This window comes from Pleurodeles waltl, chromosome 3_2 (assembly GCF_031143425.1).
Source record: "Pleurodeles waltl isolate 20211129_DDA chromosome 3_2, aPleWal1.hap1.20221129, whole genome shotgun sequence".
NCBI classification, from domain to species: domain Eukaryota; kingdom Metazoa; phylum Chordata; class Amphibia; order Caudata; family Salamandridae; genus Pleurodeles; species Pleurodeles waltl.
The window spans coordinates 117,383,037-117,400,479 of NC_090441.1; the positions used below are offsets into that span (position 1 = coordinate 117,383,037).

A 17,443-nucleotide genomic window follows, 5' to 3' on the forward strand; every position below is an offset into this window, starting at 1 on the left:
CTAGGCTAAATAACCACACATCTTGCTAAAGTCTGCAGGGATCTTGGGATATGTCTCCTTTTTTAATTTTCTGTAGCAGCAAGATATGGCAAAAATGAATATTCTTCTATGGGCGTTGTAACTGTTTCAGGCTCCACTGTTGAAGGTTAAACTCATTTTCTTTGAAATACTGAAATCATCTGTTTCCCACTTTATATGGAGGGGCACAAATAATTTAAGAATCCTGGCAAAACTTCTACAACATAGTAAGATGGAAGGTTGATTGGCAGTGCCAGATTCTTGTATATGTTACAGGATGGCACAGTAGTAATTGAGTGGTTCAAAACCAAAACAGATAACATTGGGCCACCTAAGGAGAATCTCAGAGGGGGAGGCCTCTTTGGGATATCATTTGGGTGAGGAAGGGGCTAAACCTATGTAATGCCTATCTTAGCATGCCAATACAACCAGCTACAACACTCTAGGATATCATAGCAATGAAGCACAGTATCACCTCATTTCCATCCTTAGAAACCCCAATTGAATCCAACCCAGCTTTTACTTCATTATTACATTGTAGACCATTTGATAAATGTAGAGAGGGCAGTGTAGATTAATTTCTGACATGTTTAAAAAGTGGATTGCTAAATCATTCATGCTATTTAAACAGGAGAACAAGCTTTATGAACCTGTGCATTCAGGCTATGCCTATTTGCAGTAACTGAGTGATCCTCCTTAGAATGGAAGCGGGAGTCGCAAGAGAGAAGCTATCTATGAACGACTTATCTCTTACTCATCTACAAAGGGGGTAGGTAAACTTTATACAGTTTTTGTGGAATGAAAACCCTCTTCTCAAGGGTCCTATAGAAATAAAATGTAAAGAAACTTGAGGAAGGAAATTGTCCTTTAGAAAGGCATGCGTAAAGACTATGGCCCTCATTATGACAGTGGCGGTAAAAAGCACCTACCACTGCGGTGATGGCCACCAAAAGACCGTCGCTGTGGCTACCAACCGACTGCCATATTATGACCGTAGCTGGAATTCTGCCATAAGGATGGTGGAATTCCAGCTAGGGTCATGGTGGCGGACGGTGGTTAGGTGTTGCTGCTGCCAGCAGCGGCACCATGCCAGTAGACCGCCGCAGACCGTATCATGGCTGGTGTTCTGCTGGCTGACGCTGCTGCTGGCAGCAGCGCCCCATCCTGTCTCTTGCCAGAGGACCCCCTGACTACAGGTAAGTCGGGTGCTCTGACAGGGGAGATGGTGTTGTGTGTGTGTGTGAGTATGTTTATGTGTGCGTGAATGCGGGTGTGCATTGCATGTGGTATGTGTGTGCATGTGTGGATGTGTGAGTGCGTGTATGTTGTGTTGTGTGAATGCATGTGTGCTTGTATGTCAGTGTGTTTGGATGTGTGTGTGAATGCATGAATGCATGCGTGGGTGCTTGTGGGTATAAGTGTGTGTGTGAGTGTGTGTGATGGTGCGTGAAGGTGTATGTATGTTGGGAGGTGGGTCTGGAGAGGGAGGGGAGTGGGGGTAAATTTGGGGTGGGGGGCGGGGAAGACCCCTATCAGTGACTGGGAAGGAATTACCTGTCACTGATAGTAAGGAAGCCACGAAAACCATGGCACTATGCCGGATCATAATCCAGCGGGCGGGCTAGTGATGGCCGCCGGGCTGGAGTCTCCAGCCCAGCGGCTGTTACCGCTGTGGCGGATGAAGTGGTACATTGGCGGTTTGGCTGGAGCCAAACCACCTGTCGCGTAGGCTCTCATTATCCTAATGAGACTGCTGGATTTTGAGCGGCAAGATCGTTCATAGTGTGCGGGACTAAGTCTGACCCACGGTGAAGGACCCTTGTCACTCTATATCCGGGTTTTGCTCTGGCTAACTAGCAGTGCCTCATATCTCCCAAATGGGAGAGACAATTGGGCAGCTAAGCGCATGACATCTTAGCACTTCCCAGGGAAGTTGTGGTCACTCAGGTCACAACCGGGTCTCTCATACACAGTACGGTCCCATATATAAATGACAAAGGCAGTTTAAGTTTTAAAGATTGGTTTAATAAAACAACTGCATTTTAGATAGCAAAGCGTGAGCTGCAATAACCAGTTATATTTCGAGCACAGCATGTGAAGCTCTAAGCCTGCCTTTCAGGTTCCCCCGGGAGGACATCAACCCTCATACCTGAGCAAAAGGCCTGTAATCTGCATCAGCATCTGTAATGGGGCATTCAGCATCTAGTTGGAGGTTCCTGGCTGGAATCTCCCTCTTGATCTGTTCTAGGACTAGGAAGTGTTTTTATACTAACACGCAGATGTTCTAAGAAAATGTCCCTACGTAAGGATGTGTATTTTCTATGAATACTGGAGACTAAACTTTTACCACGTTTACTGGCAATGTACCAAACTGTAACCTTGACTGAAGCACAAAGCGATCAAGAATGCATTATTTGAGAACACAGTGCTGAACTAAGCTAAACAATGCGATAGAAGAATTTAAAACAAGACCGTAAAACTGGTTATTGTAAAATAACAGTATGAAGTTGAATAAAATATATCTAGGGCAAAGTGCACAGCTGCCTAGTATGCTTTGCATATTCACTCAAAATGTATACTCCTATTGTATTTTACCAAATAAAGTGATCCTTATCCAGAAGATGTTGTATGTGTAATTCTTTGTAATTCTTTATTGTTTCAGCTCTTTGCCATACAATTTAAAAAAACAACAACAATACATTATTGATAGACTGTAAAATGGCACTGTAATTACTAGTCCATACCGTGAACAGGGTTGTTTAAACCTCACAAGGTGTTGTGTTCATTTTCCCCTGATTTTTAGAAGGCAATTCTCTGTCAGTCTGCTCTCTGATGTATGACCTATTTACTTTGCTGCAGTCTGATCCCTGAATTATGACCTATTTACTGAGCTGCATTATACTCTGTTCTACTATTTTATGATTTGCATTTCTTTCTGAGCTTCCTACTTTTATATGACAAATGACTCATTCCTGCTATTTATTTTGCCGTCCATAATGATGTAAGCCTTTAATAAACATTCATGGTTTACATTATAATACTGGTCAGTCTTTATTGTGAAGCCTAATGTCTTTTACGTTTAACTTTGGAATGTTATTCGATATTGAATTTATAAGTTGACCACGTTTAGTTGTGTAGAAACAACCTTCTTAGGAGATTTATACTGCTCCTGGTTCATCAGAAGTGCTTTGTTTTGTCCTGCCAGACATATAGCATTTTAAAGACACTTTCAAAGGGCCAACCTTTACGCCCACACCCATCCAACACAGGTGTCACTGATCTGATGCCCTGTCAATAAAAGGGCCCGAGTGCACGTGCCTGTGGCCTGTTATCTACCCTACCTTCCATTGTCTGTGTGGTCATTCATTCCAGCATGTAGGACTAAGGCCCAGAACATCACAGGCTTCAAATTGAAGACTAGAGAAAAAGCACTACATCAAGTATCTAACCTGCTTAAAGGCTTTGGAATCGGGGAACCAGGCTCGAGTCTCAGTGTCGGCTCAACATCCTGTGATTCTGGGAAAATCACTCAATCCTTGCCTAAAAAAGAAAGAACGTAACTGGTGCTCATGTAAAGTCCACCAATACCATTGGGTTGAGTTTGCTCTATATAAAACTGTCCAAAAAAAAAAAGAAAGAACCTCACTGGTGACTGAAGAAACATGTTCAGGTCTACAAGCTAGCCCTACAAGCACTGGCATTTTGTTTAAAATCGTATTTGTTTGTGTTCCAAAACATTGGCACATATGCCGGGCTGGCTTTAGCAATGGTGGAGCTTGGTACGACAGTCTTTACTGAAGCGTCTCCTCTGACCTCCTTCTCCACAAAATCCCTCAATACCACCTGCCAGCAATGTCCCTTATATCTCCATAGCCCCTTTCTGACATACATTTCATTTTATTTTGCTCATAGTTTATTCACTATCAGGTCTGTGATATGCTTGGTACACGTTCTTTGCAGCAGGCACATTAACCCTCTGCACTCCTATGACGGATCAAAACTGCCACAAGACAAAATTCCAAACTCTTGACCAGCAGGAACATTAATCACCAGTTATCTTGACATTTTTATTGTTGCCTGACAACTGCTGGCACAAGGAGAAAGTTTGCATGCTTTCAAACCCATACGTTGTTTTTAAACACAGCACTATCTCCCACCAAAGTCACAGGTAGTCTGCATCAATCGCACTGCCCTAAAGCCGGCCCTGCACATAAGAAATGATTCCCTTCTTTAGATTACCGAACGTCTTCCTACGAATAAGGGAAGCAATGTCGTCTTTCGTAAACAATCATTTCGTTTGAGAGATTACGCTGTTTTGGAGTTGTACGATTTCGACTCATGTGGGCGTGGCGGCCAATAGTAGTACCCATGTTAGGTCAAAGCATGAATGAGCAGCGAGCTGGGACACTCTTGCCATGCCCCGGTACAACCCTTTCCTCCCTTGCAGTTTTAACATCCACGAGTAGTTTTCTACACCTAACATGGCGATAAAGAACAAACTGCGGTCTAGTGCTGAATACGTATGTGCTACTGAATAGTAGCCGGTGGCGTCACAAAGCTGACATCTTCACAGCCAATCGGGAGGCGCGCAGCACGTTACACTGTTCTGGAATCACCGGTTGCACGCTTTCCAGCTCCTTTTGCATCCGAGGCGGCGTGCTGGAGGCCGCACATTACTCCGCTCCAAGCGACCAGCCCGGAAAACCTTAATTCAGCCATGTCTGCCGTGAAAGCTCTCAATCCGAAGGCCGAGGTGGCTCGCGCGCAGGCGGCTCTGGCCGTGAACATCAGCGCGGCTCGTGGGCTGCAAGACGTTCTGCGGACCAACCTGGGCCCGAAAGGGACCATGAAGATGTGAGTGCTGGTTGCGAAAGGTTACAGTGGTAGGGAGGGAAAGCTACCAGTCACAGCGCTATTGAACTATGTAGTGCGGCGGGGTGGTAATGTGCTTATCACTGCGCATGCGCGCGGCGCTGTCGCAGTCGGAAGTTCGTGGATGCATTGTACTCGTTGAAACTGACACGGTTTGTGTCGAAAAAAGTTAAGAACTTTGGTGTAAAATGAATTGTTTGTAAACTCTCGAACTTGTATCTTTGCGAACACGGCAGTTGGAGCATCCGTCTTTTGTGTATGCGGGAACCATAGAAATAACGGCCAAAGTAGAATAGTTACGTCGAAGAAGGACTGTCAGGCCATGAAAATAGAAAACGGACTTGAACAGCACCCGGTGCAAGTTGTGTAGCTAGCCGTAAGAAGGAAGTGTCTAGAGACTTGGCAGATGATCATATTGCTGAGAATTTTAGCCAGTGAACTAGACTTGTAGAAGAGTTGGGCTTACCCTTAGAAAACAGTTGGTTAAAATTGTGCGCTTAAAAGCATAATTTTCGCGTAAATTTGCTAAAAAGCACCACGCTATGGAAAGACGCTTATTATTCCATTACTCTTGTTGAAATGAAGTCTAACGCCTCCTAGGAGTTAACACTATTTTTAAGTGCTATGATTTCTCCATGTTGAGAATGAACGCCAGTATGTTTTGGATAGCTTTATTGTGATGGGTAGCACCTTTATGCGAAAAAAAATATGTACTACTACTAGTGTTGCCAATATATCGTGGGTGCTTCGTATGGCAAAAATACCTTTAGCATGCCAAGGCCACGATTTTCTCATGGGTTCCTTCTTCCTCTCATATTGCTTGGCTGTACTCATTCAGACCAAAAAAATGCCTTCATTATATCGGCACCAACATCTTGCCACTGATGTCCTCCTACAAGAATTCTTCCAATAGGCCAGTGCCGGTAGATTTCCATAGTGCAGGAAGCTGGCTCTGTATGTACTATCTCAGTGAGAGATAATATGCACACTGAGTCCAGAGGTTCCCCAAGAGGCTTGACAGAGGCAATAATAGATAATACATTTGTTGTGTACACACAGGCAATAAATGAGAACACACACTCAATGACTTAACTCTAGGCCGATATGTTTTTATATAGAAAAATATTATTTTCTTTATTTTAGAACCACAAGATTGAAATTGCAGGTAAGTACATTAAATGTAAGGGACTTTGCATAGCTATAGATAGGACTTTGAATCAAAACAGTAATGTACTCAGTTAAGCATAAAATGGCAATAAGCTATTTTAAGTGGACACAGTACAAAATTCACCCTTTCCTGTGGGATGTCAGTATAAGTACAGTCAAGTTAATGGGGTAAGTAAAGCACTTACAAGTTCAGTCTCCGGGGCATCGGTAGCCCATAGTTGGGGTTTCAGGTCAGCCCCAAACACCCAGCAACACAGGGCCGGTCAGGTGCAGAGGAGCCCAAATAACTGCTACATCTTTGGGAGCAGACCAGGGGAGTTTAGTAGAGCAGTGGGAAGGGGGGGGTCCCAAGTAGGTGCACACCCTCAGCGTCACAGGGGCAGCTGGGTGCGGTGGGCAAACAGGGTGTCAGGTTTGTAATAGGTTTCAATGGAGGGACCCGGGGGTCACTCAGACGTTGCAGGTAGGGCACAAGGGGGGCTTCTCGGTCCAGACACTGACTGGGGCAAGGGTGAGGGCTGCCTGCTGGTCACTGCTGCGCCGGTGGTTGGTTCTTCACAGGCCTGGGGGCTGCAGGTGCAGTGCTTCTTCCAGGCATCTGGTTTCTTCTTTTTCTTCCTGGGCAGATGCGTTCGGGGGGTCCTCAGGATTCCCTCTGCAGTTGTTGTCGTGGGGGTGCAGCGAGGTTAGCCCAGGGTGGACATGTCTGAGTTGCCTGGGGATCCTCTGTCGTTGGTTTCTCTGGACTCCGGTGCAGAGTGGTGGGGACTCGCGCTTCTGAAGTGAGGTGAACGTCCTTTTAAAGATGGTTTCTTCTTGCTTGGTTGGACAGGTCTGCTTTCCACTGGATTTTCTTGGTCCTTTGTAGCTGCAGGGCAGTCCTGAGTCGGTAGATGTTGCTGGGCCCGCAGGATGCATCGTTGGTGCAGGTTCTTCGAAGTTGGAGACAGGCCGGTAGGGCTGGGGCCAAAGCAGTTGTCGTCGTCTTCTCTGCAGGGTTTTCAGGTCAGCAGTCCTTCTTTGTAAGTCGTCAGGAATCTGATTTCCTGGGTTCAGGGTCGCCCCTAAATACTAAACTTAGGGGTGTGTTAGGGCTGGAGGGCAGTAGTCAATGGCTACTGTTCCTGAGAGTGGCTACACCTTCCTTGTCCCCCTGCTCCCCCCTTTGGGGGGGGGGGGGGGCGGCAGGGCACATCCCTAATCCTATTGGGCTAAATCCTCCAAGACAAGATGGAGGATTTTCTAAGGAGGGAGTCACTTCAGCTCTGGTCACCTTAGGGGTGGACCTGACTGAGGGGATGACGACTCCTTGTTGTTCTCATTATCTACCTGGACTTGCTGCCAAAAGTCGGGGCTGTGTCTTGTTGGGAGGGTGTTTGGGGGGAGTGCACCTTCACTAGGCAAAAAGTTAGGGGGTAGCCATGCCAACAGTTGCATTTTCCTACACATGGGAACCACCATAAGGCAAGAATTTCCTAGAGTATACCAGTGCCACCTGCCATGCCCTCACTGATTTACTCACACCCCTCACTCATTGCAATGCACCCGCACTCCTTTCATCTCAGTTTCATCTTTGCCCTTGTTAGTCACCCCCATGTGCCCATTGTCCATCATACTCTGTGTGAATGAGTGATTGTGTGTAACACTTGCCTATACTGTTGCAATTTGTTAAAAATTCTCAATTTCTTAACTGATCTGCTTACCCATGTTGGATTCTGACAGTATTGTTTTTATATTTTGCCAGGTCTGCCCTTAGTGTGCTGTCCCAGTATGGCTCAGGCCTTCCTTAACCCAAGTGGGACACAACAATTTTACACTGTTAAGGGTGGGATTTAAGTGCATCATTGTATGTCAGACCTTATGAAGATCCTTTCCATGTTTTAAAGTTAATCTTTTCTTATTACACCCATCTGAATCTTCCTGCACTTTTACAGGCTTGTTTCCGGGGCTGGAGACATCAAACTTACCAAAGACGGCAATGTGTTACTTCATGAAATGGTAAGTTTCATAAATGCCCACATGTAATCATGTTAACCCCTTAGTGTTGCTACCTTGGGATTGTAGGCATAGCAGTTTCAGTTACATTTTATTAAGGTAATGCAAGTTTGGAGAAGGGGGGGTATTGAGTTTGATATATACATCTACCTTAGGCTTGTGTGTTGTGTGGTAGCAGGCAAGTATTACTTTCAGTGGGATGCCAAGGTTTGTATCTTTTTTTTTTTTTTTTTTTTTTTATCATCCTCATCACAGTTGGGGGTGTGTTGCATGACAGTTATAAAGTAACCTGATTTTAGAATAAATATATGCAAGAGGACGTTCATATGGCTAGTTCATTGACTGTGTTGCAAGTTTTTTATTTTACAATTTGTATCTATTTTTTGTCAAGCAAATTCAGCACCCAACTGCGTCGTTAATAGCAAAAGTTGCAACAGCGCAGGATGACATTACAGGAGATGGCACCACTTCAAACGTGTTGATTATTGGCGAGCTGCTTAAACAGGCTGACCTCTATATTTCTGAGGTACGTTCGTGTTTCAGTTATGCTCGTGAACTTTTTCTGTACTTTTGTGTTCTCTTGCACATTTGTCGATTGAGGCAATTGTACAGTGCTGTAATCTGAATCCCTTTTTACCCATTGCTTGAGGTTCAAGATTTGATTTGGCAGCTCTTTTCCAGATTGTAACAAGGTATAAAATGCAGGCATCTGTTTAATTTTTTGCATATGCAGTTGTTAGTCTTGAATTTTGTGTGTGGTGGCATCTGGTCTAGATGCTTCCTTGTCAGAATTTCTACCTGCAAGAGAATGCAAACGTTATTTTGGCTTGGATTCTTAGCATGGCTGTAATTTCTTTGCATCCTGTATTGAGTCTACATTAACCCCCCCCCCCCCCCATTCTTATAAAAAAAATATATAAACTACATATATTTCCCTAAAATCTAGATTGTATGTGGTCTCTTCTAAAGCTTAAATTCCATTTAATCTGCTTTGTGTCAAGTTTGCTTTAGTTTATTAGTCTCCAAACGCATAAACGCTTCTGATAATCTCTGCAACCCTAGAGGGCCAAACTTAATCGCCTTAGACCACCATGTCCAATCTTCCGTGAGCTAATATGCCTGAGAAACTAGCTCAGACAGAGAGGGAGTCCTGTGTGCTTCAGGGGCAATGTATTATAACTAGCCTTAGCAGTTCTTCTGTAATCGTCCACTGCCCCCAAAACACCCCCCCCCCCCTCCCATTTGCCAGCCGATAACTATAGGTTGCTAGCTTGATCTGTCTGTTATTGCTTTAAATCTTCAACTTTATTTTCTTATAGGGCTTGCACCCCAGAGTTGTGACTGAAGGATTTGAAGCTGCAAAAGAAAAGGCCCTGGAGGTTCTAGAACAAATCAAGGTGGCCAAAGAAATGGATCGGGAAACGCTCATTAATGTTGCAAGAACATCCTTGCGTACAAAAGTCCATACTGAATTGGCCGATATATTAACAGAGGCAAGTACTATAGGATTTGGAGTGGAAAAAGGCAGGAACATTGGTTGTATTTTTAAATGATGGGTTGGCATTGTAGTTGCCAGTAGAGGTTTGTCTAGTATTTGTAATGTATAACGATATTGCCATTTCAAGAATTGTGTTTTTTTTATTTTTTTTTGGTGTGTGTGCATTGGTAAAGCCTCTGGTGTTGGTTGGGGAGATTTAGCTACATATGAAGGGCAAAAGAACCATATTCATTTTAAGCACCTTTTGAGACTAACAGTTTATGGGGTTGAAAATCCTAATCAGTTCCAGCATAGCTTGGTAGATGTCATTAGCATTACCAAATTAAATGTTAGATTGTCTTTGCCATCATGTTTGGGTGGGAAGAGGTGGGACTTGTACAGTGAAGATGTTTTTCAAGTCACTTTCTAATGACCTATAGATAAATGTTGCATGGACGAATTCTGCATCTCTCTTTCAGTAGTTAATGCAGTCAGACACCATGCTAGAGTATGTTTCACTTTATTTTAAAAAATGACAGCCATTCACATTGGTATGTTGGAAATAAAAGGTGACTACATTGAAACCTCTCCAGTTGAGTCCTTCGTACTGTCCCTCCTCAGAGTGCAGTGCATCGCAGCAAATTACTACCTTGCAATACTGAGCCTTATCACTGTATAGCCTTTTCACTTCCTCTAGGTTATGTTCCTTCATGCATTGATCTGTCGACTAGTCCATCCAAAGGGTTAAAGTGTTGGTTCCTGCCCACCCACAATAATTTGTTTCCAATTCCTTTATACCTAATTAACGAAGCAACCTTGTTAAGCCAGTGAAGTTTACAATTAAGCCTTGAACTGCTACTATATCAGTGCTATTGATCTGTGAGAGAACCACATCTTTCACTCAGTAGAATTTTAAAGATTGCTTTTTGTTTTGACAACACTTGCTTTTGGGTCGGTGTTCTTTGAATGTAGCTGGTTTCATTGATTCGTTTTAGTTTCACTTTTTTTTTTTTTTTTTTTTTTTAATATAAAGGCCTGAACGACACTAGCATTGGCAAAGCTAATTAATTGGCCTCATGTACTTTTAAGATGAAAGCGCCAGCATCAATTTGCTGTTTGTCCACAAAAAATAAAATCTAACAAATGGGTGCATCAGTAGGGAGAGTAAAAAGCATCAATCAAGCGAGAAACTTGGGGCAAGCATCGAAAGGTGGGGGAGGGCATGGGGGGGAAGAAAAGTACACAGTATAAATAGTTAAATGTAGGTTCGATGGCATCTGTCGCTGTAGATACACATGTTGTGCATAGCCTGCCATCTGGTGTTGGGTCGGAGTGTTACAAGTTGTTTTTTTTCGATGAAGTCTTTCGAGTCACGGGACCGAGGGACTCCTCCTCTTTGTCTCCATTGCGCATGGGCGTCGACTCCATCTTCGATTGTTTTCTTTCCGCCATCGGGTTCGGACGTGTTTCTTTCGCTCCGGGTTTCGGAACGGAAAGTTAGATAAAAATTTGGAAAATTACGTCGCTATTGTTGCGTTCGGAATCGGGATAAATAGAATCGACATCGAATCGTTAAGATCGCCGTCGCCCTTCGGGGTAATTTTCGATCCCCGTCGGGGCCTGGTCGGCCCGACCGCGTGTGACATCGACGCCGATGGAACGGACCCCATTCCGATTCTGTCCTAAATGCCACAACAAATACCCATATACGGACCAACATTCGGTCTGTAACCTGTGCCTGTCGCCCGAGCACAGGGAAGAAGATTGCGAGGCCTGTCGTGCGTTCCGGTCCCGAAAAAAGCTCCGTGACCGACGAGTCAGAAGACTGCAGATGGCGTCCACGCCGACAGGACACCGAGAGTTCGAAGAACAAGAAGAGACCTTCTCGATCCATGAATCGGATTCGGACGAATTCGACGACCATGAAGCAGTGAGTAAGACGTCGAAAATAGCACACAAGAAAGCTGATCAGGCCCAGGGGACGCCACTGCCATCAGGCCATGGCTCAACCCATAAAGGCGGTGACCGAACATCGGCACCGAAAAAGGCCGAAATAGTGCCAAGATTGTCCGACTCGGTCGAGACACAGGCACCCAGCCATCTCGGGACCGAGATAGTGCTGCAGACAAAGATCGACGCCGAGATAGCGGTGCCGAAGCTGCTCGACGCAGAGACAGCGGCACCGAGGAGGATCGACGCCGAGAGGGTTCGGCTCCGAAAAAAAGGAAAGTGTCCTCTGAGCCGAAAAAGAGCGCGGACATAGTTTCGGTGCCAAAACGACCCGCAACTGCACCAACTACCGGTTCTTATTCAGAGGAGCAATCACTGTCCTCTCAGATGAGAAAGCATACATTTGAGGAGTTACAATCCACCGAGGTGGACCACACTCAAAGACGGATTTTTATTCAGAGTGGAACAGGGAAGATGAGCACCCTTCCCCCCCCCATTAGGAGAAAAAGGAGACTAGAGTTCCAACAAGAACAAGCACCACAAACAAAACTGGTGAAAAAGGTAACTCCGCCACCTGCAACGCACTTTTCACCGGCACAGACTCCGTCGCATTCCCCGGCTCACACTACCATGAGCCAAGATGACCAGGACGCTTGGGACTTATACGACGCACCAGTGTCAGACAACAGTCCAGAAGCGTATCCTGCAAAGCCCTCACCACCAGAGGACAGCACAGTATACTCACAAGTGGTGGCTAGGGCAGCAGAGTTCCACAACGTGTCCCTGCACTCCGAACCTGTCGAGGATGACTTCCTGTTCAACACCCTCTCCTCTACCCATAGCTCCTACCAAAGCCTGCCTATGCTCCCAGGAATGCTTAGGCACGCAAAGGAAATATTCAGAGCCTGTCAAGAGTAGAGCAATAACACCAAGGGTGGAAAAGAAATATAAAGCACCTCCAACAGACCCTGTCTTCATCACCTCACAACTGCCACCAGATTCGGTCGTAGTAGGAGCAGCTCGCAAAAGAGCCAATTCTCACACATCGGGCGATGCACCACCCCCAGATAAAGAGAGCCGCAAGTTCGATGCAGCTGGGAAGAGGGTTGCAGTACAAGCTGCAAACCAGTGGCGCATCGCAAACTCTCAGGCGCTCCTAGCGCGCTATGACAGAGCCCACTGGGACGAGATGCAACACCTCATCGAGCATCTACCCAAAGATCTACAAAAGAGGGCAAAACAGGTGGTTGAGGAGGGGCAAAACATATCTAATAACCAGATACGCTCCTCTATGGATGCAGCGGACACAGCTGCAAGAACAGTTAACACAGCAGTAACTATAAGAAGGCACGCGTGGCTACGAACATCTGGTTTTAAACCAGAAATACAGCAGGCAGTGCTCAATATGCCATTCAATGAGAAACAATTGTTTGGACCTGAAGTGGACACGGCAATTGAGAAGCTGAAAAAGGACACGGACACTGCAAAAGCCATGGGCGCACTCTACTCCCCGCAGAGCAGAGGCACTTTCAGCACCTTCCGCAAAACAACCTTTAGAGGGGGGTTTCGGGGTCAAAGCACACAGGCCAGCACCTCACATTCAACACCGTCCACCTACCAGGGACAGTACCAAAGGGGAGGCTTCCGGGGCCAATTCAGGGGAGGATAATTCCCTAGAAACAGAGGGAAATTTCAAAGCCCCAAAACACCTACAACCAAACAGTGACTCACACGTCACTCATCCCCGCCACACAACACCAGTGGGGGGAAGAATAAGTCAGTATTACCAAGCATGGGAGGAAATAACAGACACTTGGGTCTTAGCAATTGTCCGACATGGTTATTGCATAGAATTTCTACAAATCCCTCCAAACAAACCACCAAAAACGCAGAATATATCAAAACAACATTCAGACCTCCTAAAAATAGAAGTCCAAGCATTATTGCAAAAGAACGCAATGGAACTAGTACCAAAAACTCAAAGGAATACAGGGGTTTACTCACTGTACTTTCTAATACCAAAAAAGGACAAGACACTGAGACCAATCCTAGACCTCAGAACACTAAACACCTACATCAAATCGGAACACTTTCACATGGTCACACTACAAGAGGTGTTACCATTGCTAAAGCAACAGGACTACATGACAACCTTAGATCTCAAAGACGCGTATTTCCACATACCAATACATCCGTCGCACAGGAAATACCTAAGGTTTGTATTCAACGGAATACATTACCAATTCAAAGTATTGCCGTTTGGTTGAACAACCGCACCAAGAGTCTTTACAAAATGTCTAGCAGTAGTGGCTGCACACATGAGAAGGCAGCAAATACACGTATTCCCGTATCTAGACGACTGGCTAATCAAGACCATCTCACTGACAGGGTGCTCACACCACACAAATCAGGTCATACAAAACCTCTACAAACTCGGTTTCACCATCAACTATGCAAAATCACACATTCTGCCGTGCAAGGTACAACAATACCTAGGAGCCACAATAGACACAACGAAAGGATTAGCCACTCCAAGTCCACAAAATTCAAAATTTCAACAAAATCATACAACGCATGTATCCAACCCAAAGAATACAAGCAAAAATGATATTACAACTCCTAGGCATGATGTCCTCATGCATAGCCATTGTCCCGAACGCAAGACTGCACATGAGGCCCTTACAACAGTGCCTAGCATCACAATGGTCACAAGCACAGGGTCACCTTCTAGATCTGGTGTTGTTAGACCGCCAAACATACCTCTCGCTTCTATGGTGGAACAATATAAATTTAAACAAAGGGCGGCCTTTCCAAGACCCAGTGCCACAATACATCATCATAACGGATGCTTCCATGACAGGGTGGGGAGCACACCTCGATCAACACAACATACAAGGACAATGGGACGTACATCAAACGAAACTGCATATAAATCACCTAGAACTGCTAGCAGTTTTTCAAGCACTAAAAGTATTCCAACCAATCATAACTCACAAATACATTCTTGTCAAAACAGACAACATGACAACAATGTATTATCTAAACAAACGGGGGGGGGCACACTCAACGCAGCTGTGCCTTCTAGCACAAAATATATGGCGATGGGCAATTCACAACCACATTCGCTTAATAGCACAGTTTATTCCAGGGATCCAGAATCAACTTGCAGACAATCTCTCTCGATCACCAACAGGTCCACGAATGGGAAATTCACCCCCAAATTCTAAACACTTACTTCAAACTCTGGGGAATACCTCAAATAGACTTATTTGCAACAAAAGAGAACGCAAAATGCCAAAACTTCGCATCCAGATACCCACACAGGCAGTCCCAAGGCAATGCTCTATGGATGAACTGGTCAGGGATATTTGCATACGCTTTTCCCCCTCTCCCTCTCCTTCCATATCTAGTAAACAAATTGAGTCAAAACAAACTCAAACTCATACTGATAGCACCAACATGGGCAAGGCAGCCCTGGTACACAACACTGCTAGACCTATCAGTAGTACCCCACATCAAATTGCCCAACAGGCCAGATCTGTTAACACAACACAAACAGATCCGGTATCCGGATCCAGCATCGCTGAATCTAGCAATCTGGCTCCTGAAATCCTAGAATTCGGACACTTAGACCTTCCCCCCAAGAATGTATGGAAGTCATAAAGCAAGCAAGAAGACCATCCACTAGGCACTGCTATGCAAGCAAATGGAAAAGGTTTGCTTGCTACTGCCATCATAATCAAATCCAACCATTACACGCATCTCCAAAGGATGTAGTGGATTACTTGCTACACTTACAAAAATCAAACCTAGCTTTCTCTTCCATTAAAATACACCTTGCGGCAATATCTGCATACCTGCAGATTACCTATTCAAATTCACTATTCAGGATACCGGTCATTAAAGCATTTATGGAAGGCCTTAGAAGAATTATACCACCAAGGACACCACCCGTTCCTTCATGGAACCTCAATGTTGTTTTAAGACTCATGGGTCCACCTTTTGAACCCATGCACTCTTGCGAAATACAATTCCTAACCTGGAAAGTTGCATTTCTCATTGCCATCACATCTCTATGGAGAGTAAGCGAAATTCAAGCGTTTACAATACAAGAACCTTTTATCCAACTACACAAAAATAAGGTAGTCCTAAGGACCAATCCTAAATTTTTACCAAAGGTTATTTCACCGTTCCACCTAAATCAAACTGTAGAACTACCAGTGTTCTTCCCACAGCCGGATTCCGTAGCTGAGAGGGCACTACATTAGATGTCAAAAGAGCACTAATGTACTACATTGACAGAACAAAAAACATCAGAAAGACTAAACAGCTATTTATTGCATTCCAAAAACCTCATGCAGGAAACCCAATATCAAAACAAGGTATAGCCAGATGGATAGTTAAGTGCATCCAAATCTGCTACCTTAAAGCAAAAAGACAGCTGCCCATTACACCAAGGGCACACTCAACCAGAAAAAAAGGCGCTACCATAGCCTTTCTAGGAAATATTCCAATGCACGAAATATGTAAGGCAGCCACATGGTCTACGCCTCACACGTTCACCAAGCACTACTGTGTAGACGTGCTATCCGCACAACAAGCCACAGTAGGTCAAGCCGTGTTAAGAACCTTATTTCAAACTACTTCAACTCCTACAGGCTGAACCACCGCTTTTGGGGAGATAACTGCTTACTAGTCTATGCACAATATGTGGATCTACAGCGACAGATGCCATCGAACTGAAAATGTCACTTACCAGTGTACATCTGTTCGTGGCATCAGTCGCTGAAGATTCACATGTGCCCACCCACCTCCCCGGGAGCCTGTAGCCGTTCGGAAGTTGGCTTACACTTTGTACATTTGTAAAAATATTTTTAAACCTTAAATAGGTACATACTTATTCACTCCATTGCATGGGCACTATTACTACAACACAACTCCTACCTCACCCTCTGCGGGGAAAACAATCGAAGATGGAGTTGACGCCCATGCGCAATGGAGACAAAGAGGAGTCCCTCGGTCCCGTGACTCGAAAGACTTCTTCGAAGAAAAACAACTTGTAACACTCCGACCCAACACCAGATGGCGGGCTATGCACAACATGTGAATCTTCAGCGACTGATGCCACGAACAGATGTACACTTGTAAGTGACATTTTCATTTTCAAAGTAAGCCGTAGAAGGACCCAAACACGTAAGCTCCAGCGGAGGGCCAAACACAGGAGAGGAAGGCAAGCCCATACAGCAGCAAATCAAAAGCAAGCTAATGAATGACCAAAGCCAACCAGTGGCATGACTCTAAGCCCACTAAGTTAATTGAGCGTTTAGGGTGAAGTTCTGTTTTTGGTTTGTAGTGGACCAAAATGAAAGACCTACTGCATGGATTACCAATCCTGTGTTTAAAATGTGCGGCGGTCCACACGAACATGGATCAGTGGGATTGTAATATGAATGATTCATACTGTACAAGTATGTTGTGTGGTTTTTGTACTTCACAGCATCTGCTTTCTACACCTGCACTAGCTACTTTATAGTAGGATGATGTCTGTTGAATAAGCTTACTTAATAGGGAGGAGAGAAGGATGGGCATCGTATTGGTACTTTTGCTTCCATGTAAGAATGGAGTGTAATACCGCAGCATTGTTTCCTGTGAAGGGTGTGTAGTTGGGATAATTTCAATAGCAAGTTTTCTACCGTTGGTTGGTAGAGCCAAGTCTGATTACAGATTTTTCTCTGAGCCACCCCCATGCAAAGGCAGTGTAACATCTGCTTTTGCCCCCTTTTAAAATACAGGTGGAGATGGGAAGGATTTGTACTTGGGAGTCCAGAGTTCTACATGGTATGCTTTTTCATTACTCTAATTTCAAAGAACATCAAGTTATTCTTTGACAGCTTTGTCGGTTTGACAATATCCTGATTGAGAATTGTTTCCCTCACACACAAATTGCAAATTCTCAGTTGGTGT

General features: G+C 44.7%; 1 protein-coding gene, 1 long non-coding RNA gene and 1 other non-coding gene across 4 annotated transcripts in view; 2 read left to right on the forward strand and 1 right to left on the reverse strand.

Moving 5' to 3' along the window:
• Window positions 1-4,613: 4,613 nt before the first annotated feature.
• CCT6A (chaperonin containing TCP1 subunit 6A) overlaps window positions 4,614-17,443 on the forward strand; it is a 45,274-nt gene continuing 32,444 nt past the window's right edge. The window contains exons 1-4 of the mRNA XM_069226936.1: window positions 4,614-4,872; window positions 7,992-8,055; window positions 8,444-8,578; window positions 9,372-9,549. Of these exons, the coding sequence (XP_069083037.1) occupies window positions 4,736-4,872; window positions 7,992-8,055; window positions 8,444-8,578; window positions 9,372-9,549 (514 nt within the window). The 5' untranslated portion in view covers window positions 4,614-4,735. The remainder of the gene's footprint in view (window positions 4,873-7,991; window positions 8,056-8,443; window positions 8,579-9,371; window positions 9,550-17,443) is intronic.
• LOC138286557 (uncharacterized) overlaps window positions 8,717-17,443 on the reverse strand; it is a 107,480-nt gene continuing 98,753 nt past the window's right edge. For both annotated transcript variants that reach the window (XR_011202011.1, XR_011202012.1), the window contains exon 4: window positions 8,717-8,850. This is a non-coding gene — a long non-coding RNA (uncharacterized lncRNA). The remainder of the gene's footprint in view (window positions 8,851-17,443) is intronic.
• On the forward strand, window positions 9,979-10,108 carry LOC138286814 (small nucleolar RNA SNORA15). The gene has a single exon (XR_011202089.1). It is a non-coding gene; the product is annotated as a small nucleolar RNA SNORA15 (small nucleolar RNA).